We start from the raw sequence: 13,966 nt of genomic DNA, 5'->3' as shown, positions 1-13,966 counted from the left end.
GTGTTTCTGGCCTTAGGTCCCGTTGAAAGTGGGCTCTTGACACAGTGATCCTGTAAATCACATAAGGGAGCCAGCACACCAGCAGCACCAGGATTTACAGAAACCAAGCCGACCATGTATGAGTGATTACGGACTTGGTTATTTTCCCATAGCCAGACCCAAAAATAGCTCCTCCAGCTTGGACTTATGCCACACGGTGTCTGTTTCTATTTTTTGTCCCCGGGGCTTTAAAAGCAGCACAGGCACTGCACAACAGAGAATAGAGGCATTGCTCCCCAGACATGACCAGACCATGACATGATCACAAGCACTTCTCCTTAACTCCTTCATCCAAACAAAAGCAAGCTCTCCCACCAGACAGCTGACTGCCGCTGACTGAAAGAGAATAAAATCAGCACCGATATGAGAGTCTCCCCCTACCTATCAATCAGTGTGGGAGCCAGCACGCCCTGACACAGTTCTCAGATATGGTCAGCCTGACACCACGTTCATCATCAAGGCATCTACTCTTGTGCTTTCTTCATCCCATCTCTTGTCTCACTGAGGTCTTTATCAAACCCTGGCTTGCTCCGTCTTCATCTTGCTCTCTTTGTAAAAATTAGATGCAACTCAAATTTTTAATCAGCAAGATAGTTTTATTGATAAAGCAGTCTTGAATCCTTTGAAAGAGCAACAAATAGGATATTTTAGAGCTTTACAGCATGAAATAAACATAATAGAGGGAGCTGGTATTGTTCATGAATCAAGCATGTGATGAGATCATTTCCTAATCTTTGGAAATCTTTGCCAATCTAAACTACAAACTCCTGTAACTATTAGTATGCAACCCTGACATGTCAGTTATCTCCCCCCGAGCCTAAAATAAGCACATGTTTTTTCAGGTACTTGGAGAGGGTTGTTGGCTTGTTTGTGTTATGAAATGGGGGGGTGGCCAGATAGTTGGGGGTTGGGACCAAAGTAGCTGCCAAAGCACTTATTAATACACTGATAGCTGCCCGGCCAAGAGCAGGCTGTTCCAGTCAAAGACACGCTGGGGCACGAGTGGGGTGAAAGTTTCCCACAGTGGACACTGTCAGACTGTAGAGTCAAGGACTCATTCTGGGGCAATCAAATGTTAAGTAAGGAGCTGGTCTGAGATCAGTGTCTTGGGTGTGAGGGTTACAACTTGGCAACACAAGGCACAGGGGGTAAAGGATATTCCTGAAGACACTCTGCTGAAATAGAGCCAATTATAGATAGAGGCACACAAAGTGAACATGGAAATAGCCTCTGCTGGGGAAACAAAAGCTGCCTTGCAAATTTTGCAGAGGCAAGAATGAAACTGGGGATGGTATTATCATAATATTAGTGAGTGTCACTCTATTGCAGAGAGTGACAAGTTAGGAATAAGTTTACATATGCATACAGTATACCAGAGATGTGGACTTGAGTCACATGACTCATGACAAATTTCAGGACTCTAGACTCGACTAGACAAAATCAAAAAAGATTTGCAACTCGACTTGGACTTTAACACCAATGAGTCTGAACTTCACTTGAACCTGTTGACTTGGATACTTGATACCTTTCCCCAAAGCCAAAGATTAAAAAGTATGCTATTTAAAAAATGTGCGACAAATCAGTTCATTTCCCTCCCTTCATTTCCACCATCAACTCAATCAATTTGACACTTTCTTCTCCAGATGATCCACTTTGTTTGAACCTATCTGACAGCATCAGGTCAAGTTGCAGGAGAGAACCATGAAGAACTAACGGTATGTTACTGAATGCCAGCTGGAATAAATGAGACCAAAGATAATTTTGTTGTTGTGCAAACACTTTGTGGGGGTCAACAAAAAAACCACTGGACTATGCAAAATGTGTGGGCTGAAAATTACAGACGGAGACAACTTCCAACAAAGTCTTCCGAACAAATGGATACAAAATTTAAAAAGCAGTCATGATTTTCGTAAACTTAATATATTATGTTGTTGAAATGGCATTACATTTGGTGAAGAGCGCATTATGACTTGTTTAGGACTTGAAGCTCAAAGGTTAGGATTTGGGACTTGACTCAGGACTTGTCAGTCTTGACTTAGGACTAGACTTGAGACTTACTTGTGACTTGAGAAACAATGACTTGGTCCCACCACTGGTTTATACAGAATACAGGTCTCCTTTTCAATGTGGTTCAGACTGCGGCTGAGCGAGTACAGTGTTATCTGTACATGTACCGACTAAATTATCTGAATTTGTATTTGGAATGGGCGGGGCTTGTGCCGGAAATGGGCGGGTTTAAATCGAAAGTGGGTTGGGCCTCATTGGAAGCTGAAATTTATATAGATTAATCAGAAGTTGCAATTTTTTTTTTTATCTATGAGAAAGGTATTTACAGAACATTCTCAACAGACATTTTTTATAACAAGAGTAATAGATTAAACATGGCTACCCAAATAAGGTTTTTCCCCTATCATTGTACTAGTAATGACACAGTCATTACTAGTACAATGATGATGATACTCGTGCTTGTAAAATGTAAATTATCTATACCGGACACTGGTTTCAGCCGAGTATTCGGGCACAGCAAGTGTCATGAAATGACTTTTACCAAGAAAGCAACTCCTGCAAGTCTGTATGGTTCACTGGCGACTGCTCATGTGCATGTGAAAGTGTATGAAAATCATCCAGGGGAAATGCAAATTCTGAGAGAAAATAACAAAGCACATGTGAGCTCATTCAGCCTGCTGGGAGCAGGTGGCCTTGTGTTTCTATACCTCAGTGTAACCTTCATTGTTTTACTCTTGGTGCTTTGAAAGCGGACTAAATGTCAAATGGAAAAGATACTCAGACACTGGAATGCAGCTTCGTTGTTTAATTTGCACTGTTCTCTTTAGTTCATCCAACTGGGTAAGTCTGTAAGAGAGATCTGATTTAGCTCCTTTTCAATTGTTTATCATTTTAAATGCTATCAATAAAAGCTGAAACCCTCAGTCTTTAATACTTTGATACTATAACATGACTTCTGTTTAAAAAGCTGCTGCATATAGAAGCTGATTAGAGTTTGATTGAGTCTCGGAGCTCCCCTAATGACAGGAAACACCACCAGCTTCCAGTAAATGACTACATCACTGCAATATTTGCCCATCTTTACTGTCACATCATTTGCTTACAACTCTGTGTTGACTCATAGTATAGGCTCCCAAGTATGTTGACCAAAGACTCATCAGCCATCTGTTGTCTTTCATATTAGTGGATATCATCACAGCAACACTCTATTCAACTCTATTCTATTTCTATTCATATGGTACTTAGAATTGCAACTGTAGAAGCAGGCGACAAGCCAACAGAGGGTGTGACCTTCCCTCAATGTGCATTCATCCTCAATGATATTCTTTATGACCCTGTGCAGAGAAAATACTGTTATGTTGCTTTACCACTACTATAAGCACATTTAGTCTGTGGCAGCCAGTGGTCACTTTATATGGTTTGTCATCATAAACACAATATTAAACTTTAAGTGCTTTCTGTTGTGTTTGTTCTATACTTTAGAATCCCCATAATATTCCCAAAGTTACTTTTCATTTAAAATATGAAGTTATTTAGTCTTAGTATTATTGATATTTCTATTAGTATGATTATTATATTGACTGTTAAATTGCCATAGTTTTGTTAAAAGGTGTATACAACATCACATCCTGACTTGCATGGACACATTTCACACGGCCACATGCAAGGGAAGCCTCATAAAACCACTGTAATAAGTAAAGCCTGGACCGTTTCAAGTATCTGGCAGCTTGTCTCATGAGTGAAAAGCAGAGACTCGATTCTTACCTTTTGTTTGGCTGAGCTGTCAAACTGTCTTTTCCGCCAAATATTCCCATGCTTTCATAATCCGAGCAGAGAAGGGTCTCATGCTGCCCTTCTGACAACACTGATCAGCCCCGACCACTCCGCTACAGCTGTCAAGAGAGGCACAGTGGCAAATGTGCAACTTCCTGTTGTAACTTTCAAAATAAAGCACTGACTGGGAGACTTCATCCTCCTGACACCTGCCAATTCGCATTTGTCATCTGTGACTAACGTGACACTGAGGCCTTTATTTCAAATTACCTACATGCAGTTTATTATTATTATTATTATGTATCCTAATGTACTGTGAAAAGCACATTCTGAGCTTTACAGTGATGTAACACACATGGGAGTGTGTGGCCAACAGAGGATATCTTCCTTTCAAGGAGGGGAAAAAATTCAGCAAATTTATAAGCATGTATTGTTTCAGTTTTTTATAAGAGTGTTGTTTTTATTTAGTTATCCCGATTATAGGCTATTAAGATTTAAGAAGTGCATGTTAATTTTAAGCCTTTCAAAATACACACGTTAACCCATGTCCTTTGTGGGGGACAGTAGGACTTGCTTGTTCTCATTTTCAACCGCTTTACTTCAGGAAACAGAGCACCAGTTGAAGCAAAGGAAATTTTTAAAAGCACACACATTACCTTTAATATTAGGCTACATTTCTTAAAAAAGAATTTAATAATGTAATGTACTTTTTGTGGAAAAGACTGACCCGATGTCCACCACAAGGGACATGCTATAAAAAAATTAAAAATTACATCGTTTTTGAGAAACAAATCTTTTTGATATGTTCTCTACATCACTTACACTGTCAAAAATAAATAAATAAAAAAGAATATCAAAATATCAAAACCCTCTGTCTTTCAGGTCTCAGGACAACCAAGGTGAAGCTTTGGCACTAGTTTATCGTTATACTCTACAGCTTAAAGGTACTCTCTTTGTTGAGAACACAAAGTCAGCTTTAGGAGCACAGTTAGAGTGACTAATAGAAAAATATTTTCTGCTTTGGTTACATCATACCTATCACACTGCAGATATGTATTCTAAAAATGTATTCACAACAACTGTCCAATGGAATTTATCAGAATAAGCCAGAAGCATCTTCAGACACTAAGGAAGAGACTGTAGTAAACTTGATACCAGCCCACAGTAACTGACATGAGCACTGAACATCAGCATGGAGCTGATTCATGATCACTTGTTGAAGGCAAGAGAGATTGTGACTGGTGATGTAATGAAAGAGTAATATGGATGAAATAAATCTAAGTAGGCTAATAAACATTACTTTGTATGCTGTATTTTATTTCATATTTTTCCAAGTGACAAATTCGAAGCCTTTATTTTGACCGTAAAGAATAGGCTTACTTCCGGTATCATCCTGCTCTTCTCTGTCAGTTTGACCTCTCAAAAGTCTTCCATTGAAATAATGGAGGGGGAAAAACCAATAAATATTTTGACACCAGAGCTTAGTAGTTGTTTCAAAACTGGCACAGACAACATAGTACCATGAGGCTTGAGAGATTAGGCAGATATGTGTGGAATTAGTTTTCTTTACAATGGAAAAATGTCCCAATCAAGACATTTTGAAAGATCACTGTGTCCACAATATCTGTAAACTAAGGACGTATAAACATGCAAACTATTATTATTATTATTGATATTATTAATATTATTATTAGTAGTAGTAGTAGTCCTATCATACTACTACTACTACTACTAGCTACTACTAATAATGCTGTCTGCAGCAGCAACTTATTGTGCTATAAAAATGGTAGTACAACAGTGCCATCTGCTGTGTATAGTTAGTGACAGTTGGACCGTTGTGTCTTACAATATAGAGCAAAATCTAAAAACAGGAGAAAATATAAGAATGATATAATGCCATTGACATTATGCAATAACAAGTTGAATACGAATCATGTCATTTGAGGAGATATTCCAAGGTGAAACCAGAGATCTTTATCTAATATCTCTGGTGAAACTACATTTGCGACAAGTTTATCTAAGTAAATGTTGCTTTTTCGTGCTGCCGGGAAACGTCTTTATTTCGGGTAGCAGGGGTGTATCTCGTCATGATGTGTAGTTGTTACTTTTTTGTTACTATACAAGTCGGCAAGACTGTATTTTGTTGCACGTTGAAAGACTATGGCTGTGCATGATGTACAATACAGTCATAAAGACAAGAGTGCGTCACAGCAGCAGTGCACATACAAAGTTGCAGCAGTTGCAATAAATTGATCTTTGTAACTTGAATAGGTCTTACTGTAAGATGTGGAGAATCAAGGGAGGAGAGGCAAAACATGTATTGTGCTGTATATTTTTCAGTTGTATCTAATGGAGGGCTATGATGGTGTTAGCAAAACTATTAAGAAAGCATTGCTTTGCAAGCTACCAATTATTTCACAAAGAAGATGAATACAGCAAAGTTACAGCAAAGGGAGAAATCTAGTTTGGATCACTAAAGTGACTTACAGAAAGCAGTTCAAGCTGACAAAGTGATACAAAATTATAACAAAATGGGCTATAATGCAAAGAAGTCACATGACAGCAAAGAATGAGTTTATTGCAATAAGTGCCAACTTTTTCATAGGTGATAAACCAAAAAACAACCACATAAAAAAGTAGTAGTTAAAAAGTAATTTAACTGCTTGTATCAGCACGCAAACATGAATGTAGCTGAACTACCAGTAGTTTAAAGACATCCAGTACTCTCCAACACTGACCATTATCATCAGCCAAATTTGATTACATTTTATTTAGATTTTAGTCGGCTTTAGACCACAAATGCTCACGCAAATGCTGTATTTCATTTCGTTCACTGGAACACAACAACCAATATTATTTCCATGGCACTTGAAAAAATACCTGTAATGCAAAATGCAACCTAATTAAACCTGGAAGGCATAGTTGCATGTTTGCAACAAGGACCCTGAATGCATCATGATGTTTACTGGCCGCCCATTGGTCCATCGCGCTCCAACTCTGGTCCAATCACAGCGCACAGGCGGGGAAGCGTGCGCCCCACCTTGTTTCGGTCACGTGACGTATGCCTACGAAGATGGTGGAAGTTTCTTCTTCCTTGAAGTGAAACCCCGACTGGAACCTAAACACCCCACACACCGAGGGCTCGGACTTCACCGCAGCGTTACCAGTCTGGTTTCACAGCCTCCCTTCGGATCCGGGTAGGTGAGTCCAAATGACTCGCTCTCTCACCGGCCGTGTTTGTTTTTTCATAGCCGTTGGACTTTGGGATTTCCAGCCAGCCATGATGAGACGAGCTAGCAGGCTAGCAGTTAGCCGGGCTGGGATGGCAGCAGTCTGTCAGGACTGGTGACCAGCTGACATTCAACATGTACTCAGCAACTCCTGTGGCCACACCGCCACTGTCAATATACACACCGTTTACAGACAGTGCAGTGAAGTTAGCTAACCGGGACATACTGTTCCTCACTGTGCGGCTAACTGAGTTAGCGTTAGCTCGTTATCCATTCGTAGTTGGATTAAATTATGTAATCTTTATCGACACTTGTTATCATAGCATATCAGAAAGGTAATATAGAAGAGTAATGATTATACACAGATGATTATTGTCAATAATTAACGTACACATTGGCTAGTATGGTTGGAATTAAAGTGGTTAGAGTTGTTTCCTCTGAGCTACTTGTTCTCATATGGAGAAGAGTAACTGCGCCAAACTCCATTTAATATTTGGTAGTTTGTTGTTGCCGCACTCTTCAATTAAATAACATATAGTAAACTAAATACAAGACTTAAAATAAAGTATTAGGAGCCACTCCTCAGTACGTCACATAGTATATTCTATCTATAAAGCTGCCAAGCAGTAACTGAAACCCCGTTAAAATTAAAGCTGAGAGAACCAGTTGAAGAAATATTTTTATTTTTTATTTTTTTTGCCGACAAAGTATTACAGTTGAAAGTCCAGCAAACAACTATTCAATTTAATTACAGAAGTTGTTAAACTTTATAATTAAAGTTTAAAGGGACAGTTCGGATTTTTTGTAGTGGGGTTATATGAGGTGCTTATTCATAGACAGGGTGTTACCTTCAGTCAGACACAGAAGCATAGCAGTGTACTGCTGTGGATGGGGGTTAAGACAAAAATGTATTTTAGCCAAATTAAAAAAGTCCCACCTATAAAAGAAACAATAACAATTTAAGTGTATGCTATATTGAGGGTATCTTCTGTGCTTTACCTTTTCATCAGACAGATTTTTCCAACAGGGAAGCCGTTAATGAGTCCAGATCCCCATCTATACTCTTGTCAAAACAACCAGACCTCATTGAGAAAAACAGTAATTTTAGCTCAGTGGACATGGGAGAAGCTGGTCCTCTGATGCCTCAGTCAGTTAGTTTGTTTTTGTTATTGTGTGACTTTGGTGAGTCTGAACTAACCCCTATAAACGCCAAAGTCATACAACAACACAAACAAAATAATGGTTCAAGGCAGCAGTAGACCAGCAGCTCCTGTGTTCAGCAATGTTAAATTACTGTTTTTCTCAATGGAGTCTGGCTCTGAAGAGAGCAATATAATGGCTTCATTTTCCCACTGGAAATCACTGGCTGACAGCAAGTTAAAGCAGAGAAAATACTTTCAATATAGCATACACTTGAACTGAAAGAGATTTTTTTAGGTGGAATTGTCTTTAGGTGGCTTAAATAAGTTTTGTCGCTGCCCCCTCCACAGCAGTAGATTGTTTCTCTTCCACATTAGAATCCAGCCTGAATCTCTAAACTGGGGCCGTGCCGACTGACTTCTACTGTATGTAATACACTGACTATGGATAAGTACCTCATACAACCTCACTGGAAAAAATCTGAATTATCCCTTTGACAGCAGCAGTGCAGAGTTTTGTCTCCTTGCATAATTGTAGTTATGTGGGAGAAACAGACAAAGAAGGAAAGAGACAATGATTTTATTGTCACAGTTATTAGCCGTCAGCAACTTGGCAATGTTGGTTGAGTTAGTTTGTGTCCTCGTCTGCCACTGTTGTTCTTTACATGTAGTATCAAATGGTTAGTCATCTGGTGATTGTACCGGGAGGCTGGCTACTGTTTTCCTGTGTGGCCCTCCTGTTATGGGAAATGTTTTGACTATTAATAATCCATCACAATATCTCCAATCCAGTCTCCTGACCTGAACAACATAAGTCATGCTCGAGTTTCTTCTGCGACCTAGTTTATGATCACATTTTCAGGAATCTTTGACATATATATATGGTATTCTGGTGAACAAAAAACAGCGACGATGACAACCTGTTACTGCTGTAAGTATGTATAGTGATTGAGATCAAATTGACATTGGACTCTTGAGAGCTGTTTCAGTGAAGTACACAATAGAAGAACCTGTTTGTCCTTTTATCTCAAAGTAATGTTGGCCATCATGAAGGCATGTTTTGTTGATATGCGGCATTGTTTTGTATGCTTACTCATGCTGTAAACAGATTATCTCTATGAGTTAACCAGTCCAAGGAGCTAACTGTCTTATACAATTTTAGCCTAGACAAGTTTTTAAGATTTTTCCAGTCATTATGGGGATCAGGGTGATGTTGTTTAAAGTGCACTGTTCAAGTGCACAATAGATCATATTCAGAGCTCTACAGCCAAGGCAATTTGAGCTCAGATTCCATTTAAAATGCCTCTCAGACTCACCAAACACAATTTACTGGCCCGTGGAGGTTGTTGGTTAAAAAAAAATCCAAGTCATGGCACTGGCAGGCCATTGTAGAGTTTAATATTCAGCGAATACCCTCGTCTACAAAACGCAGTCGGCTTGCTCGCGAGGCTGCAAAGTCAGCAGTTGCAATGAATTATTGACAGAGCCTAAAGCAGTAGCCAGTGTGAAAGTTTACCCAGGAGCTCCTCACTTTATTCTGCTCTGCCATGTGCTCACTGAACGAGATAGACCAAAGAACATTTATTATTCAGTGACGCATGAACCAGGGTCTAGGAAAGATCACAGGGCCTGATTCCTGTGCTGCTGGTGTATCCCTTTCCTTACTCTATCTCTTTGATTGACACAGATGTCAGTGGTGCAAATGAAGCATTGGAGTTTCAGAGTTCATATCTGTCTACTGCCAAGCAAACATTATATGACTGCTGGTGTTTAGGCTCACTTCAGGTGGAAATTATCCCCAAAACCTATTAACTCTCTCAGTGTTTCTTGTTATGATATTTCCTTTACAGCAAAAGTGGATTTTATGAAAGTTTCAGAAATCTAAAACTGAAAGCATAAACTTTAGGTGCTGGCCTCAGTCCTTCTTTCTAGAGCTGCCAGTTGACAAGGCTATTTCTAAACAGGCACCAGGAACAATCCATCACAGAGGAGGCAAACACATTCATAGGTTTCATCCTCAGTATTGAGCAGCGAATAAGCGAAGCAGCCATGAATGTAAGCTCCTCTCAGTGCTGACAAATTTGGTCAGAACACCTTAGCAGCTAATTCGTGGTCCTTGTTATAGGGTGTTGCTAAGAGACAGGAAAATGTAGGAAATCACCAGCTTAACTGATGTAGAAGTGGACATGGTTTGAGAGAAATGCTATAGCTCCAGCCCCCTGTGGTAACCTTGTAGTTAATGATGGATTGATGTGTTGAAAAAGTTACTGAACAAAGTAAATATTAGCACAGAGAACAGAATGTAGGTATAACCTTCATGCATTAAGTTGAAGGTGTTTATGCAGGCACTATTTCACAGACTGCAGACCTGACCCTTGTCTTCTTTTATTACCTCCCATGATGGTGTAATGTCTGTGTGTTTCACATGATGATCTGACAGATAACTAACAGAGTGGCAAGCTTGTTTGACTTGATGCTCCTTGTTATATATTACTAGTTTACAGTTAGTCTGTTCTTACTGCGACATCGAATGCAAATGTCTGCAGTTTATAATACTGTTTTAGTGTCGAGGAGGAATTCCAGGAAGACTATTTTTAAATGTAGCCTCCCCGTCTATTAAGCCTGACACTCTGGCTGAGTGTTATTACATTACATTATGTTACATTCGTTTGGCAGATGCAACTTACAGTAAGTGCATTTGACCTCCGAAGAAAAAGGAGCTAGATGTTATTTAAAATACAGTATTAGTAAGGTAGTATTTCACGTAGCTGAGGGCTACGTGGGGAATCATGGGGGCACAGTGAGCTATGTTTGACTTATTCCATGGCTCAGATGTGGCTAAAACATACAGGACTGAAACCCAATCTATGGTTCACAGACCAACCGGGCCCGCAATAGGGAGCTGGGTGGCCCGCTGACCATTTTCTAATTTCTAATTTCTAATTCTAAATTCACCAAGAAAATACATTTTTACACACTGGGAATTTTTTCTTTGTACTTGGGGTGTAAGTAAGGTACCAAAGTGCATAAAAAGCAGAAAAATACAGCCTACTTATATTAAAAATTAATATATTTCTAAATTAAATTGTCCAGACAGTGGTCCAAGCTAATTATTTATACAAATGTTGCTGCTGTCCTCCTGTCATTTAGCAAAAGTGGCCCCTGGGAAAAGCAAGTTGAGTACTCCTCATGTGCAGTGTTTAATTATTAAGGTGGGGATGCACTATTTGTTTTTGTTTTCCTACCTAAATAGATAGGAGAGTGTCATTTTTGCAAGTTGTTCATGATGTGGGTTAATTCTACTTTGATCCAAATGATCATCACATCTGTGTGCTGCAAATTTGCAGTGGGAAGTGGGAAAGCGATTTGTCAACATCACCCTAATGATGTGTTGTCTGTGCTGCAGGCCTTCACCCCAGCCCTATGTCATGGCAAGTGGAGTCACCAAGTCGGGCACTACCAACGGTTACCCTATGAAGGCACAGCTACAAATCATTGGTGAGTCTTTGTCAAAATGAACAGGGGTTCAAGTAAAGAAAATGTTTTCAGATTTTGTTTCTTGTGTTGTGTTTTTAATTTCTGTGTTACTTTTTTCTCATTCTGGATGAAACATTAGGCTGTTTTCATTAAAATGAAATACTAATAATAGGACTTTTTTCACATAATATAAAGTAAAGCACATTTGTAAATAAAACAATCAATGATGGCTGAGTTCTGTTTAGCTGCTTTAGTTTCAGGGTCCTGCTGTCCCGCGTGCTGGCTCACTTTCACATTGTCATGGCGCACTGGGACACCTGAATAGGACGGAGCCTAATAATGTTAATGTTATTAGTGACACGTGCTTTTCCTACTATTAAAGGTCAAAATGTGGCTGTGATAACGGGCCTATAGTGAGAACATTTGCGTGTCTTCTTTACCTTGTATGCTTAATTTTTGTGATGATGTTCAGCCATCACTGCATTCCCAAAGAGCTTGTTTACACCTGGTATTATCATGCGTCTTGGGTGACGGCTCTGTGTCTGTCTGTTCACACCTGGCATTGGAGTGTGTCTCCACGTGCGTCTCAAGTGACCACTTGTTATCGGATCTCACTTTCACGCACTATATGCAAATAAACACATAAATAATTTCTGTTTGCAAAGACCAAATGTGGTGTTGTATTTAACTGGAGGGAGGTTTGTCACATTATACACACACTTACACTATTTATTATCTAAAATGAGTAAAATCTTTCTCATCTGTAGGGCTATGCACAGCATATTGATTGGCAGCCCCTTCTCACCCTGCTCGGTGTATCTCTCTGTTTATCATGAGACTGCTGTTAGAGGAATGTGAGCTTGGTACTGGGGACAGTTTGTTAGAAACCGCACACACACACACACACACACACACACACACACACAGTGTCAGGGCTAACTGTTAGAATCACGCAGCTAATGTCATTTAATAGGTATTAATGTTAAAACAGTTATTAATTAACAACAGAGTTGAGCTGTTTCACAGTCTGTGTGAGTTTAAGACTGTTTAGCAGCTGCTCTTGAGGTGGTCCTTCAGCTCTGCATCTGTGTGGCTGCACCAACAAATGTTTTCTTATCCGCAGGGCATCAGATATGTCAGGACACCAGCGAGTAGTCGGTTCTTCGGTGTGACCCAGGACACATTAGCATGCATACTGCTAAAAAGTGTGGCCATATGCGGCCCAGACCACCTCTGAATGTGGTCTGAGCCAGCCAGACATGTCCAAGTCCGGCCTGGGGACAGATTCTTAATGGCCCACGGGTTGTTGATCAAAATATACTATATGTGGCCCACCACACAATTTTGGTTATCAAGCAAGACGACTTTGCATCAACCCCCTCCCCATTCAAAACAGTTAAGGCATCCCTGATCCAAGCAATTGGATCTCAAGATACATTTAGTGCATTCAGACCTGTACTTAAAGCTGTCCACTTCTGAGCTGATCCCTCAGGACGCATGCTGATACCAGGTGTAAACCCTTGTGCGTTAGTCACTACCACTGCCTCACCAGCTGAATACATTTTGCGATGGTAAAATCCAGATTGCGCTGCAGTCATGTTCCCCTGTTCTGCTTTTCATTTAAAAGTGTGTTTGCTGTTCTTGAATTCTTGTTTTTCCTTAATTCCCCTTTCTTTCTGCGCCAACATGACTGACATTCTGCTGCACGGTTCCTTCTCCCTGTCTCCTTGTTTCAGTGCTATCAGCAAAACTAAAAGAGAACAAGAAAAACTGGTTTGGTCCCAGTCCCTATGTGGAAGTGACAGTCGACGGCCAGTCCAAGAAAACAGAGAAATGCAACAACACCCACAGCCCCAAGTGGAAGCAGCCACTCACTGTGTGAGTCAAAGTCTCGCTGGGATTACCAGCCCTGTATGACATGTGATCACATTTATTATAATCAGAACTTTATTATACTGTCACAACTCATCAAAGAGATTTTACTGCAGATATAAATGTGTCAAATTGTGTTTCAAAAGCAAATGTTGGGTCTGGTCTGCTGCATGCATGCTGCCATTTGTCATATGGGACACAGAGTGGATTTTAATGTTTGATTGTAAACATCCTGGAGGCAATGTACTCAGCTCTGAGAGACATGTTAACCTAGTTATTGTTCGCCCTAATGTGTTAAATGTTACCAGTCTGGTATTCCAGGAACCACAAAACTGCCCTGTTATTTACAGAAGCTTGTTTTCTCAGGTCTGACTCCAGTGCAGTTTATATGTGAGCACACATGGACGTTAAGAATTTGAAAGGAACTAT

General features: G+C 39.9%; 2 protein-coding genes across 3 annotated transcripts in view; one reads left to right on the top strand and one right to left on the bottom strand.

Annotated features, from left to right (window-relative positions):
- Positions 1–3,923, bottom strand: part of calcrl2 (calcitonin receptor-like 2) — a 39,189-nt gene extending 35,266 nt beyond the window's left edge. Inside the window, exon 1 of the mRNA XM_049581603.1 lies at positions 3,811–3,923. Within this exon, the coding sequence (XP_049437560.1) occupies positions 3,811–3,860 (50 nt within the window). The 5' untranslated portion in view covers positions 3,861–3,923. The remainder of the gene's footprint in view (positions 1–3,810) is intronic.
- A 2,935-nt stretch (positions 3,924–6,858) lies between these two features.
- Positions 6,859–13,966, top strand: part of itchb (itchy E3 ubiquitin protein ligase b) — a 28,292-nt gene continuing 21,184 nt past the window's right edge. The window contains exons 1-3 of one of the 2 annotated variants that reach the window (XM_049580277.1): positions 6,859–7,016; positions 11,595–11,686; positions 13,402–13,543. In XM_049580277.1, the coding sequence (XP_049436234.1) occupies positions 11,617–11,686; positions 13,402–13,543 (212 nt within the window). In that variant the 5' untranslated portion in view covers positions 6,859–7,016; positions 11,595–11,616. Of the gene's footprint in view, positions 7,021–11,594; positions 11,687–13,401; positions 13,544–13,966 lie in introns of both variants that reach the window. The other variant, XM_049580276.1, reaches the window with a different exon arrangement.

The sequence above is a fragment of the Epinephelus fuscoguttatus genome, linkage group LG7, assembly GCF_011397635.1.
Source record: "Epinephelus fuscoguttatus linkage group LG7, E.fuscoguttatus.final_Chr_v1".
NCBI lineage: Eukaryota > Metazoa > Chordata > Actinopteri > Perciformes > Serranidae > Epinephelus > Epinephelus fuscoguttatus.
This window is presented reverse-complemented; position numbering and strand designations above follow the sequence as displayed.